General features: G+C 43.2%; 2 protein-coding genes across 4 annotated transcripts in view; both read left to right on the top strand.

Annotated features, from left to right (window-relative positions):
- Positions 1 to 21,873, top strand: part of iqgap1 (IQ motif containing GTPase activating protein 1) — a 57,391-nt gene extending 35,518 nt beyond the window's left edge. The window contains exons 10-37 of the mRNA XM_047580036.1: positions 214 to 371; positions 471 to 555; positions 664 to 827; positions 2,346 to 2,506; positions 2,596 to 2,720; positions 3,505 to 3,668; positions 8,013 to 8,103; positions 8,195 to 8,362; positions 9,363 to 9,505; positions 9,597 to 9,767; positions 9,871 to 9,954; positions 10,046 to 10,117; positions 10,826 to 10,895; positions 10,983 to 11,347; positions 12,280 to 12,443; positions 12,527 to 12,751; positions 12,996 to 13,136; positions 13,230 to 13,314; positions 14,853 to 15,085; positions 15,212 to 15,344; positions 16,274 to 16,376; positions 17,337 to 17,472; positions 17,566 to 17,653; positions 18,054 to 18,263; positions 18,347 to 18,513; positions 19,641 to 19,763; positions 20,416 to 20,524; positions 20,636 to 21,873. Of these exons, the coding sequence (XP_047435992.1) occupies positions 214 to 371; positions 471 to 555; positions 664 to 827; positions 2,346 to 2,506; positions 2,596 to 2,720; positions 3,505 to 3,668; positions 8,013 to 8,103; positions 8,195 to 8,362; positions 9,363 to 9,505; positions 9,597 to 9,767; positions 9,871 to 9,954; positions 10,046 to 10,117; positions 10,826 to 10,895; positions 10,983 to 11,347; positions 12,280 to 12,443; positions 12,527 to 12,751; positions 12,996 to 13,136; positions 13,230 to 13,314; positions 14,853 to 15,085; positions 15,212 to 15,344; positions 16,274 to 16,376; positions 17,337 to 17,472; positions 17,566 to 17,653; positions 18,054 to 18,263; positions 18,347 to 18,513; positions 19,641 to 19,763; positions 20,416 to 20,524; positions 20,636 to 20,749 (4,052 nt within the window). The 3' untranslated portion in view covers positions 20,750 to 21,873. The remainder of the gene's footprint in view (positions 1 to 213; positions 372 to 470; positions 556 to 663; positions 828 to 2,345; positions 2,507 to 2,595; positions 2,721 to 3,504; positions 3,669 to 8,012; positions 8,104 to 8,194; positions 8,363 to 9,362; positions 9,506 to 9,596; positions 9,768 to 9,870; positions 9,955 to 10,045; positions 10,118 to 10,825; positions 10,896 to 10,982; positions 11,348 to 12,279; positions 12,444 to 12,526; positions 12,752 to 12,995; positions 13,137 to 13,229; positions 13,315 to 14,852; positions 15,086 to 15,211; positions 15,345 to 16,273; positions 16,377 to 17,336; positions 17,473 to 17,565; positions 17,654 to 18,053; positions 18,264 to 18,346; positions 18,514 to 19,640; positions 19,764 to 20,415; positions 20,525 to 20,635) is intronic.
- Positions 21,874 to 23,133: 1,260 nt separating this feature from the next.
- crtc3 (CREB regulated transcription coactivator 3) overlaps positions 23,134 to 25,822 on the top strand; it is a 45,165-nt gene continuing 42,476 nt past the window's right edge. For all 3 annotated transcript variants that reach the window (XM_047580760.1, XM_047580761.1, XM_047580759.1), the window contains exon 1: positions 23,134 to 24,344. In XM_047580760.1, coding sequence (XP_047436716.1) covers positions 24,213 to 24,344 — 132 coding nt within the window. In that variant the 5' untranslated portion in view covers positions 23,134 to 24,212. The remainder of the gene's footprint in view (positions 24,345 to 25,822) is intronic.

The following is a 25,822-nucleotide window of genomic DNA, read 5'->3' as shown; positions in this document are numbered from 1 at the left end:
GATGGTAAGTGAAGGCAACGCATGCAAACAGGAATTCCTTCAAGACCAAAAGCAAAAGAAATGTAAATCATATTCTGGTTACATTTACATTCCCTCCACAGTTTTTTTTTGTTTCACACTAATCTGAAACACGCAAAATGAAAAAGGGAAAGCTGTTGAACAAGCAGGTGTGTCCACCCTTTTATTAACTTTCCAACCCTTCTCCTCAAACAGTGAGCAACGCCTTGAGTGCAGCTGAGCAGGCTCTGCTGAGCGGCAACGAGGATAAGCTGTACGAGGCCCTGAAGGCCATGGGCATCCAGAACCTGCAGCCCGGGAACAAAGGCTGGTACCTCAAACAGCTGCAGGCCGACCGAGAGAATAAAGAGCAGGTAAGCTCCCGTTGTACTTTTACAGTCGGTTAAGAAAACGTCTTCTCCTCCGTCTCCTCCTCATCATCATCTGTCTCCTCCTGGTTTCACCCTGACTAGACGTCTCCAGGAGAAGCTCTGACTAAAGACGAGCTGCAGAGCGGCATCGACGTGGCCAACGGCATCGCAGAGGGATACCAGAAACGTGAGCTCGAATCTCGATGAGTCTCAACTTTGACGTCCACCCGATTAAACTCTAAATTTATAACTCTGTCGCCGCTTTTAACTTTCTTCACGATCTGTGTTCGCGTAGTGTTGAAGGCGGTGGATCGCATCAACGGCGCCATCAGAGCCGGCGTGCCGGAGAAGACGGTGGAGGAGCTGATGAACCCCGACGCTCAGCTGCCCGAGGTTTTTCCGAGCGCTGCAGACCTGTACCAGAGAGAGCTGGCCAGCCTGCAGCAGCAAAGCGCCGAGGTACAGTAAAAACACAGAAACCGTGTGACTCTGAGGCTAAATCACAGGTCTGGATACGGTTGATATTTCCACAGATCTAGTAGTTTGTTCTATGTTTAGACCCGGCGTCCTCATATGGGGACAGGTTTCAGGTTTGTGGCAGATTCTCATTCTGCTTCATTTAGACCCGTTGTCCTCATAAGTGGACGCCTTTATCTGCCATATAGTGGTGGCAAAGGGTCAGTGCACTAGTGTGAAAATACGATAGCATGATAGCGGACATTTCGGCGAAATCTTTATTTTTATGATTTAAACTTGTCTATTCATTCTTACTAACGTCTCTAGTTTAATTTGACAAATTCTATCAGTAGTTAAAAGCTACAGCTTTGCTAATTAGCAAGTACCTGTTTGAAGACGTTAGGACTACACGTCCTGCTCAAAGATGATGCTTAGTTTTTATATTTCTTAGGTAAAAACTAAGACGTATAAGACAGGAGATAGATAAACAGATAGATCTCTGACTGTGCTGCATCTTTCCTTTGGAGTGATCTTTGTTGACGGACTGTGGATTATTTGTGGCTTCCAAACTCTTTAGAGATGGAACCTTTTCCAACTCTTTCTCTGAGCTCCTCACAAAGACAAATGCCTGATTTATTTCAACTAAACCAGGAACTGAACAAAACCTCCTTAGTCACGGTCTCATCACATAAACACCTCTGAACAGGTGGACTCTGAGCTAGAAATGTAATATTGGCTCATTTTCCTTATGCACTTGTATGAACATCTGCTGATGTTTTGAATCACTAGTATGCAGATAAATATTATGTAATATATTGAAGGATATGAGAACAACAGTACATCAGGATATACTGTATACAAATATACAGCATGTAAGATTATAGAATTTGGAATTTAAATGCATATGAGGTGTAAAAGCACAAACATATATCGCAATACTTTGAAATACTTTTTCTGGGACATACTCAAAGTAAAGTGAACGCTGTTGATGAACATTACACAAGTATATACTAATTAGTGTAAAAAGGTAATATTTATGAGAGATTTATAAGAAAGGGTTAAAATATTAAAATATATTTTATAATTTTGTATATTATTTCTCAGTATTTTACAGCAGCAGCAGCAGTAAAAATGTAAAACATGTTGGAAACAAATGAAACCAATTATCAGCATCAGCTGATCATCAGAAGTTTGTTATAATAATCCTGTACACACAGATTTGTCAGTAGCATTGTAGCAGATACGACCCAAAAACACAAAAGTTTCCCTTAATTAATTTGGATTTGCTCAGTTAAAGCAAGAAATAGATAATAATAGTTACTGTGTGCTGCTTTTTTTTTATCAGTCATTTTAAATAAATTGATTCTCTCCAGGTTCCTCCTACAGATGAGCTCTGAAAAGCCCTGGGAAATTAAGACGATAACTTCTATTTTAAGATCTCTCATTGACTGAAGAGCTAAATTAATATTGAAAAATACTGGTTCTGTTCTGAATATTAAAGTTCCTCCCTCTTCCCTGCAGGGCATCCTGTCCCACCCCGAGCTGCTCGTTGCCGTGGAGATGCTGTCGTCGGTGGTGCTGATGAACGAAGCGCTGAACCGAGGAGACCGAGCCGCCCTCTGGAAGCAGCTCTCCAGCTCCGTCACCGGCCTCAGCAACGTGGAGGACGAGTACGCGCAGAGGTGAGCGAACCCGCCGTCACAAAGCCGGATGGTTTTAGGGTCGTATCCGCGGCGGCGGGACGTTCACGTGACCCCTCGTGTCCCTGCAGATACATGGATGAGCTGATGCGTCTCAAGGCTGCAGCCAGAGAGGAGGGCAGCGACTACCTGACCTGGAACGACATCCAGGCCTGTATCGACCAGGTCAACCTGACCGTGCAGGAGGAGCACGAACGTAAGACGCTGACATTTACACCAGCAAACAATTAATCACGCTCCAGTCTCACGTTCACACAGTTTCCTGCACACGCGAAGTTTTTAAAACTATTTTATAGGTTTGATTTAAAGCTACAAACATTGGAAATATTCTGATTCTAATTTGAGCCCATAATCACTCATGTGCCAGTTCATTAGGTACACTAATTAAAATGATTCTCAGCTATTTATTAGCTTATGATTATACGCTCACCTGCCAAAACATTAGGAACACTAGTGAAAACGAATGCAATATTCATATTTATTTGTCAGCGTCAGAAACGTTTCATTTAATTCAACTAAATGACCATTTTGGAGGATGTGTTCGTGGTGCTGTTAGACTGGACTGAATTAATTTGCTGCTTAGGCGAGTTCACTCATTTAAAATGGGTTTGTCAAAATAATAGGAACGTCATAGGAAGATTTAGTGCAGGACTGATGTAATAGAATGCATTTGTTTTCCCTTGAGTAAGTGTATATATAGTATATATACACATTTATTTTCTAGATTACAACTTTATGCAAATAGAAAGTGATAAAGATGGCTGCCAGATAAGCTAACAGATTCTGATCGTTAGCATCTTTAAATACTCACAGTGTCACATTAGAAGTAGTTTAAACTCATGAGTTGTGCTGTAGCATTTAATTCTGACTCAGTGAGTGAGTCCTCGTATGAATCGTAGTTTTAATCCTCATCTTTGACCCGTTATCACACACTTTGCTCTCATCCTCCTTAATGAGCGTCTGCTCTCGTGCGCCTGCAGGCATCGCCGCCATCGGCCAGATCAACGAGGCCCTGGACGAGGGGGACCCCCTGAAGACCCTGGCCATGCTGCAGAACCCGTCGGCCAAGCTCACGGACGTGGACCCGTCCGTGGCTCAGCACTACCACGACAAGCTGCTGGAGGCGCGCAGAGAGAAGGCTCACGTAAGACACATCCCTGCGCCGCACGAAGCTGGATGTAGGAAAAGGATGTTCACACGTTATCGCCTGCTGATAAGTGTTAGAGGTCCCATTTGTTTCTTTCATGTGTATCTAGTATTACTTTTACAGTATGCAAACGCTTCATGCAAACGGGCCAGACTTTAGTCGAAGCCTTTTTTTTTTTTTTTTTTTCACTGCAGCTCAAACACTGAACTCAGGTTGCATAGAAATGCATTTTAAAGATTTTCACTGCTTAGTCGCTGCAGCTCAGACATTTGGTTTCTTCTTGTAGCTCCAAAATATTATCAAGGTCTCACATCAGATAAAGCTTGCACATTAATTACATTTAAAATTTAGTTTTGCATCACCCAAACCAGTCCAATTTACCAGTTATGTGTATCAGTGATCCTCAACCGGGGGTGCGCGGACCCTTAGTGGTCCGTGGTGTGATTGCAAGCGGTCCGTGAAAATAAAATCCTTTAGAAAAGATGATATGACATTTATAGAAACAGGATTCTTTTACTGAAATGTGACTGAGACCTTTATCGACCTAATCACATGTTTCACAAGTGTAATTTGCTGTGTTTTATTAAGAGATCTCGCTTGCAGTTGCACGATCTGCATCCATTTCAAATTCTGAGGCCCGTGCTGTTTCACTGGGTGTCATTTCATAATAATGCTCTTATTGTGAAACATCCGCAGGAAGTTCTCATTAACGTGCACTTTCAGTTTAGCACTTGAAATGAAGCTAAGCTAGTTTTTGATTTGCCCTGTGGATAATGCATGTCCTCAAATTGGCGAAATTCGAAGTAATTCGAATCAAAATATTTGATTATTATTATACGTCATTTCAAAGATGCTCTCAAAAGTACAAACATTCAGAAAGAGCTGAATGTTTGCCTCCACCACCGTCTATCAAGACCGCAGTCTGAAATTCATAACCTCACGCACCGACCAGTTCTCCCCATGTCCGCTTGAGTTCCTCCAGTTCGTCATCGAGGACGTAGCGGATCCTCTCCACACGGACGGCGTCTCAGTCAAACGCAGCCGTCCGTGCTCTGAGAGTCGCCCCCTCATTTTGCTTCTTAAATCGGAGAAGAACAAGTTCCTTTGCACGGAGCAAACCACAGGAAGGAACGAGAGGTGAAGCTGCAAACCACCATTAGACTGTTTCGTTTAATCAAAAGAGGATCTGGGCGGATTGCGTTTGCGAAAAGAGTCGAGGCTGCTGCAGCGTCGTGTTCACACTTGTCAGAAACAGGTGAAATATCTGCGCATATATTGTGCAACCCTCACCTTTGTGTAACGCAATCTATGCAAGATATTGTATCACACAGCGTCTTGCGTTACTGGAACAAGTATTGACATAAACTTAACCCTCTGCACCCAATGTTATTTCATTTCCTTAAACTGGACCAGAATCTATTCGCCCTTTAGACATTGATCCTCCCTCAAAACCATCATAATGATGATGTAATGTGATGTCGGGAGTAAAAGCCGGCTGAATGAGGTATTTGAAGTTTTACTGTAATCCCTATCGCGGTGCCGGACAGATTATTAGTGAATGTTTAGTGAAAGGGATCTCGTCATCGGAGTTTCAGATGGCTCCTTGTGACTCAGCCTCTCTGAGCCTCGTATGACCACAGCAGCAGCAGCAGCAGCAGCAGCAGACGCTGACATCATGCTGAGATCACCCCCCCCTCCTCCTCCCCCTCCTCCCCCCTCCAGCTCACTTCCTGTCAAATATGCAGGACATGTATGGGCCATGCATGTCGCCTCCTCTCTGCCCTGTAAACCTTTACGAGGTGAGCTCCCAGACGAGCGGGGAGATCTTTCCCTTCGCTCCCGCGGACTCATTTGCCTGCGCTATCGACGCCGGAGGGACGCGAGCTGATGGAGCACGCTCCTTATATTTGTGCAGCGTGTTTGCATATGACGTCACGAGCACGGCGCCTTGCGCGGGGCCGCCTTCCTGTTTGCAGGTCGAAGAGCAGGATCTGGTTATAGATTGACTGCGGAGGAGGCGGTGAAACTAATCCCCACCAAATATAACCTCACGGGTTCAGCGTTTCCCTCCCACGGCGCAGTTTAGTTTTTTATTTTTTATTTTTTTTTTTTTTTTAGACACGGTGACGGAAGTTTCTTATCGAGTTCGGACTTTCCGCTGCCCCCTTTTTTTTAAAAGGCATCACTCGTATCTAAAATCTTGAAAGCATCATTTGGGAACTCGCCCTTCAAAAAAAAATTTTTTTTTTAAAAAAAAGAGGAAAAAACATGGAGAGGAAAAACAGGGAGGGCTATTTTCCTACTGATTTCACAGGCGTAGGAAATAACAAGCCCAGCCTCAGTCGTTTGCTTCCATAAAAGGGCACAAAGCTGACCACTAAATGAAGCAGGCTAGGCCCTCGGGTGCACGCAGCACCAATCCTCTGGTTTCTCACTGGCGAATGCGGCCGCTTGAGGTGAATTCAAGACATGGGAAGTGGTTAGACCTTCCTGTTGGGGCGATGCCAATGAGGTATTTCCCACATGAGATAGAGAGCGAGGGATGAGGGAAGGATACCGAGGACCCACGTGGCTGAGAGCTGCCAGACGGACGCCTACAGGTGACGCGAGTTCGTCAGCGGAACTTTGAAGAGGAACAACAAAAGCTTGTTTTTTAGCCCGTGGTTCAATTTGCGTCGTCGCCTCATTAACTGTGCAGCATTAGAGCGGTTAGTCACAGTCGGGCTGGAGGCTTGACTGTGGGCTCAGGGCTGTGCCCAGATAAACAGCAGCAGCAGGAAGTCCTGCCCAGACTCCACTGACTAACAAGCTAAATATTGTCCACTGTGCCTCTTCAGATGATTATCACTTGACTCCGTGTTTAAACTTTCATTTGTGTGCGTGAACTGCAGACACATGAGTGATCTCATGGTTTCCAAAGAAGTCTTTTTTTTTCTTTTCTTAAAACAGAGCCGTTGTGTCGAAGAATATAAACGAATGATGCAAAAATATGTCTTCAACCCCCTCAACTTTCAGTTCCTCTATCCCCATGATGTGCATATGATGTGTGCACCCAGCCCCAGTCCCTTCACCCGCTCTGCTCTGCTCTGCTCTGCTCTGGCGGAGAAGCACCACACCCTGTCTAGCGCCTCCTGCCAGCTGCACTGAGTCACCCCCCCCGACAAATAGCAATTAAAGCGCCAAATGCAAACATACAAACGCTTATCATCTCTGTCTCCCAGGTACGGCTCTGTTTACTATAAATGCATTCTGCTGCAGATGTTAGCCCCCCCCCCCCGACACACACACACACACACACACACACACACACACACACGCCTGCCCCCTGTTTTCCCCTCCCTCTTGCATAAGAACATGTTAAGGTCGGGTATCAGTCTAACCCGCCCACTGCTTTCACACATCACGCACACACCTCCTCCAAGGCGGGAACACGCGCGAAAAAAAGGAGGGAGGCTGCTTTACACCAGGCCCTAGAAAGCGGCCGCAACAGGCTGCACTCGATGCGGAGGCAGAGTGCGCCATCTGGAGGCGTCTCTGCTCCACTGCAGCTCACGTTAAATAGTTGAATTAATGTAGATGAGGTTGGATGAGATGACGTACGGGAGGTGTTTCTGTCATTTTCTGCAGCTGAGCTAATGAAGGAATTAAACACCCACGTTTATCCCAATGAATCCATTAAAAACAAAACACAATAGCTATTATTATCATTCTGTCTATTATGGGGATCACACAACAGAAAAATGATTGGAACTCACAAATCACTGGTGCAAAACTATTTCTTTCCAATGCAATTCTTTTTTCTATTTTCTATTGAAAATTACAATTCCTGGACCAGGACGGCTTGTCATCACTGAATTCTACCAGTAAAGACATGTGACCATGAGCTGAATGTGAAAAGAAACTGCGTCATGAAGGAAGGAAGGAAGGAAGGAAGGAAGGAAGGAACTGAGAAAAGAACTAGGAAAGGAAGGAAGAAAGGAAATACCTAACAAACGAGAAAAGGAAGGAAGGAAGGAAACTGAGTCATGCATCAAGACAACGAGCCCGAGAAAACCAGTGGTTCTGAAAGAACGGTTAAAGAAGAACCAGATGAATGTTTAGGAACAAGTCAAAGTTCTGACCTTAATCCAACAGAAACGTTGTAGCATCAGTTGATGAGAGGAAACAACCAACATCTCACACAGAAACTGGTTCTGATCTGAGGATCAAACTCCTGCGACTGATCAGAAGTTACCACAAACGTTTAGTCAGAACAAGAGTTCACTAAGTTTAGCAACTCACAGAAAGTGCACAAGTATAAAAAATGTTAGTTTCTGAACAAATCTACCTTTGTGCTTCCAGGAGACTCAGGACCCGTCTGCTGTGCTGTGGCTGGACGAGATCCAGGACGCCATCATAAAGGCTAACCAGGACACCCAAGAGGCTCTGCAGTGTAAGGACCACTCAGGCCGCTCTCGACTTTATTCACGAGTGTCCTCTGGATTTTGAGTCTAAACTTGAGACTGTTGTCCTTGTGTCCGCAGTCTCTCAGTCCATCCAGGCTGTGAACGAGGCGGTGGACAGCGGAGATGCAGCTAAGACCCTGGCTGCTTTACGTAACCCTGGAGCGGGACTGTACGGAGTCACCTCCGAGTGTGGCCAGACCTACCAGAACGACCTGTCCAAGATTAAAGAGGAGAAAAAGAAAGACGGTGAGGAGGAACACGTAGAGTAATGATGCACGGTGAAAGAGGAGTTAAATTAACTGAAATATACCATTTAATAAATTATTAGTTCAGTGATCTAAGTACACACTGTAAACATATTTATTTATCTTTTTGGAGAAGGCTAGACCAGCTAGCTGCACTGGGTGATTCATTCATCCTCCTATTGAAACCACTTTTATGCAACAAACGAAAAAGTTTCTCAAGCGTTCATTAATACTCAGGATTAGATGTTACAATCCCTTGTGTAATGATCCGAGGCAAAACACATTTAGAAGCCTAGTCCAACTAAAAAAAAACAACCAGCAGGCTAGCAGTCAGCTACCAACTAGCAACCAGCAAGAAAACACCAGCTAACTAGCCTAGCCAACAGCAGCAGGTGATGGGACATGCAACTACACTTCAACCAACACTTCCCCCCTCTGCCAAGATCGGAAGTAAAGCACTAGCTAACCTCCACAAGCTAACTAGCTTAGCCTGGAGTCCCCTTAATGCAGCCACCACACAACCGTGTGACTTTCAACCAAGAGATTAGCTTAGTATTGGTCGTCCTGTGTCGCTACATCCTACATTTTTTCATGATATTTTTAATTTTAATTCTCTTGGGTCAACGTGAAAGTGAAATTAGCATCATCTCTCCTAGCATTACAGCAATTAGAAAATCTTGCACCTGGCAGATTCATCCTGGACCCTGTGGCCAGATGCTCTGACTGAATATGTTGTTCATATACATGACGTCTGGCGCATCAGCTACAGGTCGACAGGTCGCTCCTGATGCTCCATCTTTTTAATTAGATTATTTCCCAATTTCCTGAAATCCATTTCATTCTGCAGGAACATAGCGTTCAGCGCATGTCGGTACTTTGTCTCAACGGCCCAATTTCCTCCCTGAATCGGATCTAAACGTAGATGTGAAAGCAGCCGTCGACACAATAAAGAGCTGAAACGATGTTCCAGATGTTTTAAAATCTCGATCGTGTCTGTCCAGGTGATAACGGCAGTGACTGGGTGAAGCACTGGGTGAAGGGAGGACACAACTACTACTACAACCTGAAGACCAAGGAGGGCACCTGGGTGGAGCCGGAGAACTTCCTGCAAAACAACAGCCAGCTCAACAAGGAGGACATCCAGGTGGGAATCTCTACCTCTCTCATCTTATGCTGCGTCCTCAAAGCATTTTTTCTTTTTTTAACTTTTTTTTTTTTTTTATTGTCCCTGTCAGGGGGTTGTTTCTGGGGTAACCACGGCCTATAACCGAGAGCAGCTGTGGCTGGCCAATGAGAATCTAATTACCAAGCTGCAGGCGCGTTGCCGTGGCTACCTGGTGAGAAATGGCTTAAAGGAGCGGATGAACTTCCTGAAGTCCCAAGACCCGGCGGTTACATGCATACAGGTGGGAAATGCGTCTTTACACTCATCATCCTGAGTTTGTCTGATATAAGAAAATCAAACTTTGAGTCTCACTGATGCATTTTTTTTTTCTTATTTTCCTTCAGGCTCACTGGAAGGGCTACAAACAGAGGAAGAAGTTCAAGGATCGTAAACAGTATCTGAAAGACCACAGTGATGAGGCTGTCAAGGTGAAATTATTAAACACTTCCACTAATCTGCGTATTATCAGCAGTGTGAATCCAGTTAATGATTCCTTTTTCGTTTTCTTTCTTTCCTCAGATCCAGTCCATGGTTCGGATGCATCAAGCTCGTAAGAAGTACAAGGATCGACTCAAGTACTTCCAGGATCATGTGAGTCTCATTTGTACTCAGAAGTCTGAATTTTTGAATTCCGAGTTGAAATTTTCAACTTGAACGCCCCCAAAAGTCGTATTTTCTACTCAGAAAGTCGTAGAATCCTCACTACCCTCGGGTTGAGTTTCCAAGATGGCCGCCCCCGTGTGTAAACAGTAGTTAGAAGCTCTTGAAATATTCCGTTTATTTGCACTTCTGATTAGTTTTTGTTGCACTGAACCGGTCGTACAGACAGTATTTTCCTGCATGCATGTGTTGAAATGCTGTTATAGTGTAATTTATGAGTTCATGAGTTGGTTCAAGTTGTCTTTTCCATTTAAAGTTTGTGGAACTTAAATAGCCTAAGTTTAGTTCAACATTATAGTAATAATATTAGTTAATATCGAGATTTAAAAAAAACAAAAAAAAACACATTAATTTCACTCTTCACTCAAAAAAGTAAATATTGAACAGTTTCCACCAAGTTATATTCAGACAAGCTTTCATAGACTTGGTCATCTAGTTTTCTGTTAACTGAAACGCCGATAACTCAGGTGCGACGTCTTTCTCAGCTCCAACTTCCACCCTCCGAGGGAAATGAAACGTACCATAAGTCTGGGGCCCACATGGCTCATCCAACACAATGTGGAGTCATTTCCTCTCTAACTAACTGTGGATCCCTCTGGTGCTATCGATCAACCAAGTGCTTGCTGTTTTACTCTGCAGATCGATGACGTGGTGAAGATTCAGGCTTTCATCAGAGCCAACAAGGCCAGGGACGACTACAAGACGCTGAGTGAGTATAAAACACATCAAACCGAACGTCCGGTGTCTTGATCCCTGCGGCTGCATTGACATTCATTCCCTTCCGATCCGTCCGCAGTCAGCGCCGACAATCCTCCGATGGCGGTGGTCAGGAAGTTCGTCCACCTGCTGGACCACAGCGACCAGGACTTCCAGGAGGAGCTGGAGCTGATGCGGCTCCGCGAGGAGGTGGTCACCAACATCCGCTCCAACCAGCAGCTGGAGAACGACCTGAACCTCATGGACATCAAGATCGGCCTGCTGGTGAAGAACAAGATCACCCTGCAGGAGGTGGTGTCCCACAGCAAGAAGCTGACCAAGAAGAACAAGGGCCAGCTGTCCGACATGATGATGATGAACAAGCAGAGGGGCGGCCTGAAGGCGCTCAGCAAGGAGAAGAGGGTCAAGCTGGAGGCCTACCAGTACCTCTTTTATCTGTTACAGGTAAAAACACTCAGACGGGACCCTTGTCAATGTTTCTGCATCACTGTGAGGTGTGGTGAAGGTGAAGTAGTTCAAAAAAGGATCTGTGTCTGTTATTTGGAGTTTTTTTGGTTTCAAAGACTCGAGCGAACAAGGTGTTGTCGGTCTAAAGTTGCACTACTCTACATGCAGGTCTCTCAATTTAAATTTCAAATTTCATTTTATTGATTTATTTAAGCAGGGACAGTATACATCAATCAACATTCCTCTCAAGAAAAAGGATGCAAAGAATTGCAGCCGAGTGAATTCATACATTGGTATTTCCCCTGAAAGATGTTAATCAGCATAGTTCCTAGAACAAGTTGTGTGACGGCATTTCTCACGCTGATAAGAGACAAAAGTCACCGCACATTAGTAACATGAAACTGCATATAAAAGAGCTTAGTAACATATGAATGGAAGAGGCCATTTTCAAACACTTTTAGAGGTGAAGAAGAAGTTATTTCCATCAGTCAGTGATTTCAAATCTTTTCTGTCCTAAATGGAGCACGTACGTGTCTTTGGGACAATATTAAGATGTAATTTTGGACAAGTTATGTCATCTGAATTTCTCTTTTGTTGTCTTGTGAATCTGTAGAAACACCAGGAGCTGAAAATAATGACCCATATCTGTGCAGATTTAGGCTACTTCCTGGTTCATTTATTTTTTTTTTTAAAATAACTTTAGTAGAAAGAAAATTAAGTAAAATATTAACTTACATTTTTCAGTTTTACACTACAGAAATAAAGGAGGGGTCTTTTAAAAAAAAATTCTTTAGTTTTTTTGGATTTAAAAATCAAACTAAAACAACAGCAGTTTTTCTTGTTTTCGTTCCTGGTTTTTAAAGGCAAATGTAAAAAATACCCAATACAGCTCTGTAACTACATTTAACTGGATTTCTGATTCCTTTCAGACCAACCCCACGTATCTCGCCAAGCTCATCTTCCAGATGCCACAGAATAAATCCACAAAGTTCATGGACTCTGTGATCTTCACCCTGTACAACTACGCTTCAAACCAGCGAGAGGAGTATCTGCTGCTCAAGCTCTTCAAGACGGCCCTGCAGGAGGAGATCAAGTGAGAACTGATCCACGCTATAATAGGAGAGGAGAGGAGGAGGAGGAGGAGGAGGTGACTAACTGTTAACTACTTGTCCCCAGGTCGAAGGTGGACCAGATGAAGGAGATCGTGACAGGAAACCCGACGGTAATCAAGATGGTGGTGAGCTTCCACAGAGGTGCACGAGGACAGAACGCGCTGCGTCAGATCCTGGCGCCGGTCGTCAAGGAGATCATAGACGACAAGACGCTAAACATCAAGACCGACCCCGTGGACATCTACAAGAGCTGGGTCAACCAGATGGAGACGCAGACCGGGGAGGCCAGGTGAGCTGGTTGCATGGTTTAACTGATTAAAAAAACACTGTGACATCATCATGTTAATTATTTTAGGATGAATTAAATCTTAATTGTGAATATGCATCGTTTCAAAGTCACGGTTTTGATTTTCTGGACTTATATGCTGGATGGATGGATGGATGTACACATGAATAGTAGTAAAATATATAAGACTAGTATAATAGTGGCCAGTTGGCGTATTAATAAAGTCTGAATGTTTCTTCCAAACCAGTAAGCTGCCGTATGACGTCACTCCGGAGCAGGCTATGAGCCACGAGGAGGTGAGGACGAGACTGGAAGCCTCCATCAAGAACATGAAGACCATCACCGACAAATTCCTGTCCGCTATCATCGTCTCGGTGGATAAAATCCCGTACGTCATTTAATCCTCTCTCCTACACGTTATTTCAACAGGCTTCAGTCGTTCAGGAGGGGTTTCATGATTTTTGTTTCTTGTGTGTGTCAGATACGGGATGCGGTTCATCTCCAAGGTGCTGAAGGACACGCTCCACGAGAAGTTCCCCGATTCCACCGAGGATGAGCTGCTCAAGGTTCGCACATTTCCATTTTGTAGGCTTAGAACGTCAGCCCTCCTCCACCTGGATCGGGTCGGGTCACACATTTCACAAACGATACCACCTCACTGTCATGAACGTTGTTATCTGTTCTTTTAAGGCGAGACACGGCTACAAAAACACTTTCTCACCCCACAATTTTGAGACTTTTTGCTTCATTAACATATCTTCTATCAAATTAGTTTTTAGAAAAAAAAAGATCAAAATCCACATTCATGTGTTCACTTCACTACACTTTGTCTGTGTTGTCTCTAATTTCCTCCTAATTCTCTAAAAGTCGTCTTTTTACCTTGAGCCTTGTCTCTATCCCGTATATGAGCTACTGTTGTGAAGCTCCTTGTCTCCTGCAGAAGTCTGTCACGTCCAAATATGCTCATATCCTTTCTATAGGCAGTAGAAAGTAGAAAGGCCTAAACTCTCATAAGTTGGTGTTGATTTCTGACAGTGTCACGTGACCGGATATTCTGCCAGTCTGTGTTTATCTGCCAGGGACATTTAAAAAAAAAAAAAAAAAAAGGTGTGAAGTCTAAGAAGCTCAAATTAGCAAGAAAAGGAAGGAAGGGAGGAGAGGAGAGGAGAGGGGAAGTCAGGCTCATCTGAGTTCATCCGGCCGTAAATATGATATGATTTGGTATGATTATATCATAGTGTTTTGAAGGATTTGAGTAGATTTGGTTTTGGTTCATAGTGGTTTCCAATAAAAAATATACAGGATTTGACATGATTTTACAACTTAAAACTTTAAAGGCTGTTTTTTTTGTTTGTTTTTTGTTGCTATTGGCAGTTTGTTGTGTTTTACATTATAAATACCTGGAAATCTAATACATTAACCAAAGGAAACGAGAATTTTGAATCTCACTTTATACATTATTTAGACTTCTGTTCTGGAAATGTGTGTAAATTAGTGCATATTTAAGTAATAACTCCTCTTTTGCATATTTAAATATAAATTCACAGAAAACTTGTAGTAAAAAAGAATATTGCATTTATGTAAGTAATGAATGATCTATTGGTTAACTTTTTTTTTTATCCTATAAACCTGTAGTGTCTCGCTTTAAATTGTAGAATCGTAGGAGAAACTAGTGTCGGTAACCGGGTGAACTGAGCCTTTTATTGTTTCTCTTCTCTGGCTCTGACTCACATCTTCTTCTTGGTTCTGTCACGTTTCCGTCCTTTGTTTCCTTCACTGCTGCCGCTCTTCTCTGTCCACCTCTGCCAACCAAGCTCCAGCTCCATCTCTTTTCAAGTTACCGGTGTCCTCCTTGCCTCTGAAGGTGAGCCATGACACTCCCCTGGCTCTCCTCCTCCTCCTCCTCCTCCTCCTCCTCCTCCTCCTCCTCCTCCTCCTCCTCCTGCTGTGTCCTTCAATAGCTTTTCCCCATTTTTCAGTAACACCACAACCTGTGAATCTCCTCAATTCATTCATAATAATAATAATAATAATAATTGTCCTTTTAATTAAACCTTTAACGTTCTTACACTAGTTTAAGTGAGTGACTCGTGTCCTCTTGCAGATTGTGGGGAATCTTCTGTATTACCGCTACATGAACCCGGCCATCGTTGCTCCCGACGCCTTCGACATCATCGAGATGTCTGCGGGCGGTCAGCTGAACACCGAGCAGCGACGAAACCTGGGCTCTGTCGCCAAGATGCTGCAGCACGCCGCCTCCAACAAGATGTTCCTGGGGGACAACGCCCACCTCAACCCCATCAATGAATATCTCAGCTCCTCCTACCAGAAGTTCAGGTCTGACACGTTCAAAAAATAGGAAGCAGAAGTGGCATCTGAGGAGTGTGGAAAGTTTTCAAATGATGTCCGGGGGGTTGTTTTTCTGGGCTCGTCTGACTTCCTCCCTTTCGTCTTCCCTCGCAGACGCTTCTTTTTGGCGGCGTGTGACGTTCCCCCGCTCGAAGACAGGTTCAACGTGGATCAGTATTCTGACTTGGTCACGGTCACCAAACCCGTCATCTACATCTCCATCGGAGAGATCGTCAACACTCACACAGTGAGTTTGGACCCATGAAACCTACATAAACTAACAATGTAACACAAGTAAACAACATAAAACCGATTTAAAATAGTATTTTTTGAATGAGTGAAAACAGGAGGCTGTATAAAGATGGACAGCTCCTCAAAAGTGAAGCCAAAGCTAGTAGAGCTCCCCCTAGTGTCTGGCTGCAGTATGGGTCATAAGCTCCACCCCCTCTGTGTTAGTGGGCGGGACTTAAACCAAACTAAAACACACATAAAAAAATAAAAATAAAAAAAATTCAAGGACAGTTTCAGTTATTTTATGTAGGTAATATAAGTGGATATGTGTTCAAGCATCAAGTTTTTTTGGATAAGTTAAGTTTTAGTTATTTGGCGCGTTAGAAACAGGATGTGACAACCGACAGTTGCCACATTGAGTACTGTGTAAAATCCAACATTTGTGGTGTGGTTGGTTCATTATTATTATCACAGCTCTGCAAAGTTGCAGAGTTGGCAAGTTGGTCAGTGCAAGGAAGTGGCAACACATGGTTCATATTTATATCCAGTCCGTGGTGCGAACAAGGGATCGGTTATCGTGAAAAAAGAACAATACAAAGTTTATTTCAATAATAACTTAATAAGTGAGAAGGACTGCACAGCTTGCAGAGCACAGTATGTAGAGAATCATTAGAGACAGCAGCTGTTAAAATATTCTAAATGTAAAATCTGATGTTTATTCGCATATGAGGAGACAGGAGAAAGTGGTGGTGAGGACGCGTGTGGAGACACATTTTAATTGCAGGTGTGAACACAGATAATTAAAGCAAAGTCTGAACCAGACCTCGGTCTCAAACCGTTACCACTGTCGGCTGAAAAGCCAAAACAACCCCCCCGCGCCCCCGAGGAGGCTCTTGTCTGCTACAGTATGAATTAGATTGTGACTGGGTGTCTCTGTCCTGTTAGCTGCTGCTGGACCATCAGGACGCCATCGCCCCGGAGCACAATGACCCCATCCACGAGCTGCTGGAGGACCTGGGCGAGGTTCCCACTGTGGAGTCCCTCATTGGTGAGTGGAGTGGAGGAGGGGGGGAAGTCTTCTGTAGTTTTTTTGTTTTTTTAAAAAGCAGCATTAGAAGAAGGATCTTTTTTTATTCTTCAGTCTTATTTTTAATTGGAGGACCTGTAGGTCATAAGCTCCGCCCCCTCTGTGTTAGTGGGCGGGACTTGCGCCAAACTAAAACTGTAAAATACACCAAAATATTTTTTCAGTCATTTTACGTAGTTAATATAAAGTTGATTCATGTTCAGATATCATCACCATCCAAAGATTCAGTCAAATATGCAAATGAGTTGTAGAAATGAGTTAATGAAAGAAAAGTTTAGGATTAAATTAGTTAGACTTTGTTTTAACTTCCTCAGACCTGAGCTGTTGTTTGCTATGCATTTTTAATATCTCCATTTCTGTTTATATGGGATTAGTAGGACCTAAGAACTGTAAAAACTAAGCATTGTCTTTGAACAGGAAGTAGTTTTTGGAAAGAAAATACATCCTCATGTGTGGACACAGGGATTATTTCACTCAATATTGTAATAAAGTCACCAATATGTAACAAAATATGATCAATTTCATGTCTGAACATGGCTGCGCAAAAGCACAATTGCAAATTGCAGAAATAAATAATAAAAATGAATATCGAGTACTTGCCAATTAGTGAAATCACAGCTTGTTACTATTGATGGAATTAGCGTCATATTGAACTAGAAAAGTTAATAAGCATAAATTATCAAGTTTCTATTGCAAAATCTGATGAAGTTTTGAATCTTGTCCACTTTTGTTATGTGATGATCATGTTTTTTACACCAACTAGTATCTAGTTATGAGAATAAAAGTTTAAATAAAGCGGAAGAAGCTGCCACGAACCTAAAACTTAACGTCCCCGTATGAGGACGCTGGGTCTCAGGAGGTTAAACCAGCAGATGAGATGAGCGTCCTATAATCTGGTTCCTTTCCTTCTCTGTCGCTCAGGTGAAAATCCTCTTCCTGCCGACGACCCCAACAAAGAGCTGATGGGGAAGACCGAGGTTTCACTCACACTCGCCAACAAATTCGACGTCCCCGGTGAAGCCAATGTTGAGATGGACGCCAGGACCCTCCTGCTCAAGTGAGTCCATACTTAAGGCCATGGAACTGGAATAACGGTGCAGGGTTTCTGCAGAAACATTGATAAGTTTTTTTTTTTTGTTTCCTTTTCCAGCACTAAGAGGCTGATTGTGGACGTGATCCGGTTCCAGCCTGGAGAGACTCTGACTGAGATCTTGGATTCGACCGCCAGCACTGAACAGGTTAGAAAGTACAAACAAAACAAAACGACGTAAACAAACCAGAACCTCAGCAGGGTTCAGTCATGACGACACTGCAAGTTTTCTCAAGTTGAGTGGAAAACTACTGGATTGCCTTATGGCTCGAAACAGGAACTTGCTTTTTAAGAAATGCGTAAAGACAAAGGCTAGTTTGATAGGTGATTTCAGAACTGCACTGATTTCAGAATTGCACTCACCGCCTCTTAGGCAACATCCTCTTTTCAACAAGGGAAGCTGAGTTCATGGGGAATTTTACAATAAAACTAGTGACGTCTAACACAGTCACTCGTATCATTTGAGTTCACTGGGAGCTGTTTATTTACATTTACATGCTTAAAATTCATTTAAATTAAACTAATTATCCGTGACGATGTTTCATCAGGAAGCTGAGTACCAGCGCGCCATGCAGAGGAGGGCCATCAGAGACGCCAAGACTCCAGAGAAGATGAAGCAGGTGAAGCCGGTGGTGGACGACAGCCTCACCCTGCAGGGCAAGAAGGACAAGATCAAGAGCAACCTGCAGAGGCTGGCGGAGCTGGGGAAGGTTCACCCCGAGAACCGCTACCAGGACCTCATCAACGACATAGCCAAGGTAGAGACATGAAGCTAAAACAAGCACCTCTGCATATGGCAAGACCGGTCTCCTCAGTGTCTTTGTTTCTTTGTGCATCACAGGACATCAGGAACCAGAGGCGGTATCGGCAGCGTAGGAAAGCCGAGCTGGTGAAGCTGCAGCAGACCAACTCCGCCCTGAACTCAAAGACCAAGTTTTACAACGTGCAGATTGATTCTTACAATCAGTACATCAAGACATGTATGGACAACCTGGCCAGCAAGGGCAAGTGAGTGAAATGTCCAGTCCATTCATCATCTGTAGAGCAAGCGTCATGAAATATGTTAGCACCCACCTAGACCAGACCAAACCAGACCAGACCAGACCAGACACCCCATAGCAATGACACCAGCAGGATGCAGCCACAAAAAAACAGGACGAACAGCACAAGGTGTTGACCTGGCCTCTAAATCCACTAGATCCCAAACTGATCAAGTGATGATCCACTGAGGCTGTGAGACTTATTCCCACAATTCATTTTATCCTCCTGAGACCCTGCGTCCTCATACGGGGACATTAGGTTTTTGGTTTGTTGCAGCTTCTTATTCTGCTGCGTTTAGACCTGTTGTCCTCATAACCATGTACTGGTAGCGAAGGGTCAATACATTTGTTTATTTATTCTTATTAACTTTTCTAGTTTGATACAAATTCATAATTATTCCTTTGAGGACATTGGACGTTCATTTCGAATTCTGCTTTTGCGTTAAATTAAACAGTTTTTTGCTTCACATTGATGATTTAAATTGTAATATACAGTGAAATAATCTCTGTGTCCACCTAAAGATCTTAATCTTATCTGAAATTAAGATGAATTCCAAACAAATGCTGGGGTCTCAGAAGGTTAAACATTCAAGATAATTTAAATCTGCCCACAGTCCAAACCAGTTCCTCTCGGTCTTGTCTATCTATGTTGCGATCGGTGGCTCTTTTACTCAGTGGAAATCCAGATGACATTAAAATAAGGACAGCTGCTGTCTGGTTGGTTAGACTTGACAGTCAGCGCTGTGTGATTTGACTCACCAGACTTGGAGACCTTCCTCCTTTTATATATGAGGTGTTTGTTAGTCACAAATCATTCTGTGCTGCGTGGAACAGAAAGGTTCGTTTATCAAAAGCTTCTCAAAATGCAAATACAGAAGAGATGGTTTAATTTCCCTCAAGTCAGATCTTAAAAATCATCTTTTTTTTTATTTTTTTTTTTACATGCTGATTAATTAAAATAAACCTGCTCCTCTGCAGGGAATTCATCATAGATTCAAAGGGCTGCACAGAAGCAGCTCTAAAACGAGCCCTGAAGAACCACTGACGCCCTGAGAGCCGGTTTAAACGTACGCTTCTGTCTCTCTCCGTCCTCAGGTTGTCAAAGAAACCGGGCGACAACAAACCCAAGAAGAGTAAACAGGTGTCGCAGAAATACACGGCCTCTCGCCTCCATGAAAAGGGAGTGCTGATCTCCATAGAGGACCTGCAGCCCAACCAGTGAGTTCTGCTCTTCGTGCACATTCGTTCTTCTTTAACGCACATGACGCTGTTTAGGGTTCAACACCAGACTGGCACCGAAATAACTTAAAAGGACAAATACACAGACTACGATGAGAACACTTCTTCAACCTGATCAGTTATTCTGTTCAAAGCTCAGAGAGGATTTTTATTGTTTCATTGTCAACTTTATATTATAGGTTTAGTCTGTTACGACTCCACAGGCACATGATGGAGAAACAAAAATAAAGATTTATTTAATTAAAAAGATGAGACATGGTGAGCTTCTGCAGCTGAAAGGTGATGCACAGCCAGTGGAGAGTGTAGAGGGTAGAGGCGTAATGAACAAATGAACAAAGCCCCTCTGCGATCGTGCAAAAACCCTCACACACATCACACAACATCGACACCAGATAGAAAAAACGTGTTCCCACAACGTTGAATCTTTTGCACTGCAGAGTTTACACGGTTATTAAAGGTTCACGCCTCCACTTCTACATCCGAGTAGGTGAGATCTGGTGTGTTTCAGGTTATTAGAGGAACACAAGCGTCTTTTTAAGGCAGTAAACCTGTTCTTTAAAAGCACTCGTTTCTCTGTGGTAACAGTCGCCCCTGGTTGTCTTACCCCCCGTTTCCTCTTTCCCCATCACAGGTTCAAGAATGCTATTTTTGAGATTTCTCCAGCTGAGACGGTCGGAGTGTTCGAAGTCAAGGCTAAGTTCATGGGCGTGCACTTGGAGACATTACAGCTAGAATACCAGGTATAGTTTGTGCATCAGTTTTCCCCGACAGCGGTTTTCAACGGCGAAGCATCCGACGCTCGTGGCTCATCTCTTTCTCTCTCTCTTTCTTTGTTTTTCCTCGTCTCCCAGGATCTCCTCCAGCTGCAGTACGAAGGCGTGGCGGTGATGAAGCTCTTCGAGCGGGCCACCATCAACGTCAACCTGCTCATTTTCCTGCTCAACAAGAAATTTTACGGGAAATAAGAGAAAGAAAAGAAAAGAAAAAAGGGCCACAGACACTGAATTTAAAACCACAAAACCCCCGCGGAGGGGTTGCTTTAAAGCCCCGACCTGAACCATCCTCCCCCTACTGCACTTCTCCAATGTGCCTATGCAAATTTATGTGCATTATTTTTTATTAAATGGATCAGCATATGTGCTTTATCCTGCAAGTTTTTTTTTTTTTTCCCTTCAGTCAGAGGTATATGTGTATTTTTATTTCTTTGGCTTTAAATATTCTGAGTATCTTGTGCATGGGCTTTTGATTAATTATAAAAGTGTACGTTTTATGTAAAAAGATTTTTAGCTGTTAGCTGGCCTTTCTAAACATCATCTATATCAAAGCGCTCGCGTGCCCTCGGTGCACGACACGACTCGTCTTGGACTCTGGTTCTGGATGTTTTTTTTTGTGTGTGTTGCTTCTCAAGATAAAGTTTCTCCTATTCTCTGTGGTCTATTTTGTTTTGTCGTTAAATTATTTTTTTCACGCGTTTTCACGATGAACCGTTTCTCACCTCTTGATTTGAACTTGGTGTTTAGCTCCAAACATTTGACTTTAAAACCAATCGCGGACCCACAGCGCAACAGAAATGATAGTAAAATAAGCCTGTGCAGATGTATTTTCTGATATTACTGGGAAAGAAATCTTCCTCTTTCTTGTTTATTTTGTTTAAGTGAATCACAGATTTATTCAACAAATCATGTCTTGAATACAGAGATATTTTTTCTTTTTTTTTTTAATGTCTTAATACTCCAACAAAGTCGCCCTTATTTATATTTTATGTGTTGTCGGTCTGAATTAATCTGCAGCTGATGTGAGCTCGAGGATGTGCAGTATTAACAGTAACTCGTGGTCCAGTAGATGTCGCTCTACACTATCCAGTCTTTCCATTGTTTGATAAAATCTGCTAATAAGAGGCCTGAAATCGAGATCCGGTGCAGAATTAATGAACAGATGTTGATTTTTTATTTTTTTTCTCTCTCTCGTGTAAAGTCTGATCATAGACCGACACTTATTCAGAAACAGAAGAGACGCTGTTCGCTTTGTTATTTGATCACGGCCAAGAAAATGTACCGTACCTGTTTTAGAATAAAGCTCTACCAATGCAGTGCGCCTTTTTATTTATTTATTTATTTATCAATATATATATTTTTTCTTCAGATCTTGTGCAGGCTGATCTTGTAAGGAAGCATAATTTTTTTTTCCATTTTATGTCAGTTCATACTGAAATTGAGACTGTAGTGAGTTTATATAAAATACGATGCACAGTCGTACATTAAATCTCATTTCCACAAAGGTTTCGGGTTTTCAGCTTTGGTTTGAAATAACTGAGAGCTGTTGACTCATTCTGGAGGCTGTGGTTTGTGGTGATGTTGTGTTGTAACGACACGTGTACGTGAAGTGACACTATTATTTTGACAACCCAGTTTTTAGTGATTGAACTAAAGTCGAATTCAAACTTTATTGAACCGCAGAGAGAAGCACTGAAGAAGCATCGTTAAAATATCTAAACCACGAGTGTTAAAACTAATTGTTAAGCTCATGGGCCGCAGCAGCCACAACATTATGACCACTAACAGGAGAAGTAAACGACATTGAGCGTCTTGTGACAATTCAGTGTTCTGCTCTGGATGTGTGGATGTTACATAGACATGTAGCACCCACCTAGACCAGACCAGACCCCCCCCCCACTCCATAGAAATGACACTCCTTGATAGCAGCAGACGTCCCCAGCAGGATGCAACCTGACACGTACACAAAAAACACTTTAGGAACAACTCAAAACACATGAGGAACAAGGAGTATGTGCAGGTTCTCAGTCATCTAGGTCATGTTAATCCAAAAGGCAACAGGACTTGTAGTTGTGAGAAGACATTCGGACGAGTGGAGAAACTTCTTCTCCAAACTTGCACAAGGTGTTGACCCGGCCTCCAAATTGATCAAGTGTCTGTGGGATGATCCACAGAGGCCCATAAGACCCGAAGGCTCCCTACAAACAGACACCACAGGACACCCTGGGAAGGCTCGTGTCCATTCTGTGTTGAGTCACAACTTTTTTGGATGTACACAATATGAGGAAGGTGGTCATAATGTTATGCCTGATCCGTGTGCATTCATTCGAATGAAACTGCTTTATTTTCTGACTCCCAAAAGCAGCACATATACACATATTTTAGGGGGGAAAAAAATAAAATAATAAAGGTGTATTAAAGATTAAATATTAAATATTATTTGTAATCCCTTCCGTGGCCTCGGTGGTGACGCGGTGTCTTTGTCGCCCTCTTGCGGCCGCCGCAGGCACCGACCGGGTTTAACGAGGTAATGTTTTTTTTTTTTTTTTTTTTTTTTTCTCTCGCTCAGTGTCAGGATAACAAGCCTGCGGATCTGAGTTGATGTCCCTCAGCTCTGTCACCCGGAGGTTCAAATCACCTGAAAAAGAAAAAGGAAAAAACACACGGACAAGAAGAGAGGAGACCCAGAAAGAAACAACAACAACAACAACAACAACAACTACTCTGCTCCGACGAAGGGAGAGAGGGGGGGAGAGAAGCTTTTGTTTATCTTCGCGGAGTTTGTTTGTGGAGGATCTCTGCGTGGATTAACACTCCGTGAGATTATGTCAACTTCAGAGTGAAAATTGTGGATCCCCTGCATCACGCGTGGATACCCGGAGGCTGCTTGTTGCACATTTTTGTCGGAACCCCGAGGAAGGAAGGAAGGAGGGGGGGGTATTTTTTTTTTTCTTTATCCCAGTTAAATCCGTGCAAACACCAGCGGACACTTGTTGAAATTTTTCACCGAGCAACTGCTAACGAGGCTAACTCGTTTTCTCCAACGTCAGCTTGGACCACAATACCCGCTACAAGTTGGCTTTTAATGTTGGCTTAGATGCCCCACGGAGGGCACGCGGTGTCTAAAAGTGCGTCTGTCAAAAAAAAATAAATAAATAAATAAATGTAAATGAAATAGTCGCGATGGCACTGACAGCAGCTTAGCCAACTTTAGCTTTAGCTGCTGCCGTTCACCTCCAACGGTACGTTAGCAATGACGGCTAACGCCATGTCAACGCTACATTCAAACAAGTGGTTCGCCGAAAAATGTGTCAAAGTGAAGCTAAATCGTGCCGTTGACTGGTCATAAACGACGCGCCGCTCGTCTCGCAAGTTTTTAAACTCGTTTCGGAGACGTAGGGAGCACGTAAAAGTGATAGTCCCAACTTTTATTTGGCGTTTGACGTTAGCTTAGCCGCGCTAGCTCGGCTCGTTAAGGGTTCGGTGTAGTAGGGCTTTTTCTTTTACAGCTCTCATGGGTTTGCTCCGTCGCTCATTGAGAGATTTTGCGTAATAGACTCCCACCATAACCGTCCCCTTATCTTTTTTTTTTTTTTTTTTTTTTTTTTTACACTGAAGTTGTTTAAAAAAACATAAATAAACTGCGGCCCGCACAATGTCCGGCTCCCCGGGCACAGGTGGCTCAAACCCCAGGAAGTTCAGCGAAAAGATAGCGCTGCACAACCAGAAGCAAGCAGAGGAGACGAGGGCCTTTGAGCAGCTCATGACAGATCTCACCGTCTCAAGGGTAAACACATTTTTAAATTTTAAGTATTTCTCTCTCCCCCCACCCCCCTCTCTAGTTAATTTCCATTCGTCGGTGCTCGTGTGTAGCCTCAGCTGGAAGTAACAAGACTTTCATCTGTGGGTGCACTTCTTGTTTCTCTTCATGCATTCATTCTGCAGATCTGCTGCAGACTTTGTGTTGTCAAAAAGAAAAAAAGAGGAAAGGAGGAGAGGAAGGGACTTGGGTGCAGATGTGACACGGATGGATTTTTCTCTGGGATGCAGTGATTTGTTTTGAGCTGCAGTGAAACAGGATCTCAAGACTTGACAAATACCCACAGGAAGGCAGCAGTGTCAAAGTCATTTTAGTTCAGGAGGGGAGGGAAGGAGGGGAGGGGGGGGACACATATACAGTCAGGTTTGATCTCAAGCCGGACTAACCAGTAACATAATAGCATAATAACCCTATGAATAACTCGTGCAAAGTGGTTCAGGTGTCAAAATGTTTACGTTTAAATGAGGTGTCCTTTTACAAAACAACCTGAGTTTCTCAAGTTGTGCACGTTCAGCGCATTGTTGCTGTGTGGGCAAAAAAACAGTGGAAAAATTACGAATTAAAGCCCTTATTTTTATTGAAACATTTTGAAAAAAGTGTTTGCAAATGCAAATTCATGCCACGGGCCAGATTTAGAAACTGTGGTGGGCCGGTTTTGGGCCCGTGGGCCATGTGTTTGACCTTGGGTTGTTGTTGTTGTTTGTGAATGAAGCCCTGATGTGCACGTTGCATGTTGTACAGTCTCAAGATGACGCCCCCATTTCTATCACACAGCTGCACAAGTGTTTCCTTTGTAGGCGTCTTATTCGCTCAGTTGCCAGTTCATTAAGTACACGTGTGAATGGCTTCTAATATAAAACATAAAACTCCCGCACTAAGATTTAGCTTCATAATTGTTGGCTTTTGTTTGAAATAACCGAGGAAGACATTGATTCAGCCGTGTGCGAATTGTGGAGGGTCCTCTGATAGTTTGTTCAGTATTTATTTCTCTGGTTTGGACACTTATTTCTTTTATTTAATTTATTTTATCTTTTTTTATTATTATCTTTTGTTTTTATCCCAGTTTCTATATAGCTGCTGCCGGAAAATCAGTGAAATGTAATTTCATTTGAATGTGCACTGCTGCTGAATAGCTTTTGAACAACAACTTAAAAGCCCAAATTTAGAGGTCAGATCCAAAAATCTGACAAAAGCTCCGACTCTGAGAGCGCTGTCACACCCGAGAGCTGATGGGATTTCAAAGGTGTGACGTCAGAGAAGAGCCGGACAAAAGAAAAGACACATGAAAGACGAGAAACTTGAGGGAGAATGTTGTTTAGGAAATCAGTGGTGATACTCACACACTCAGCCTTAGTTATGACAGAGATTTTGCACAAAACCTAATGTCAAAGATTTGTGGTGTTTCCACAATATTTTTCCTTCTGGTTTCACATCCTTCTTGTGTT

The sequence above is a fragment of the Mugil cephalus genome, chromosome 3 (assembly GCF_022458985.1).
Source record: "Mugil cephalus isolate CIBA_MC_2020 chromosome 3, CIBA_Mcephalus_1.1, whole genome shotgun sequence".
Lineage (NCBI taxonomy): Eukaryota > Metazoa > Chordata > Actinopteri > Mugiliformes > Mugilidae > Mugil > Mugil cephalus.
Note: the sequence above shows the minus strand (reverse complement) of the source record. Positions and strands in the feature narration are given on the sequence as shown.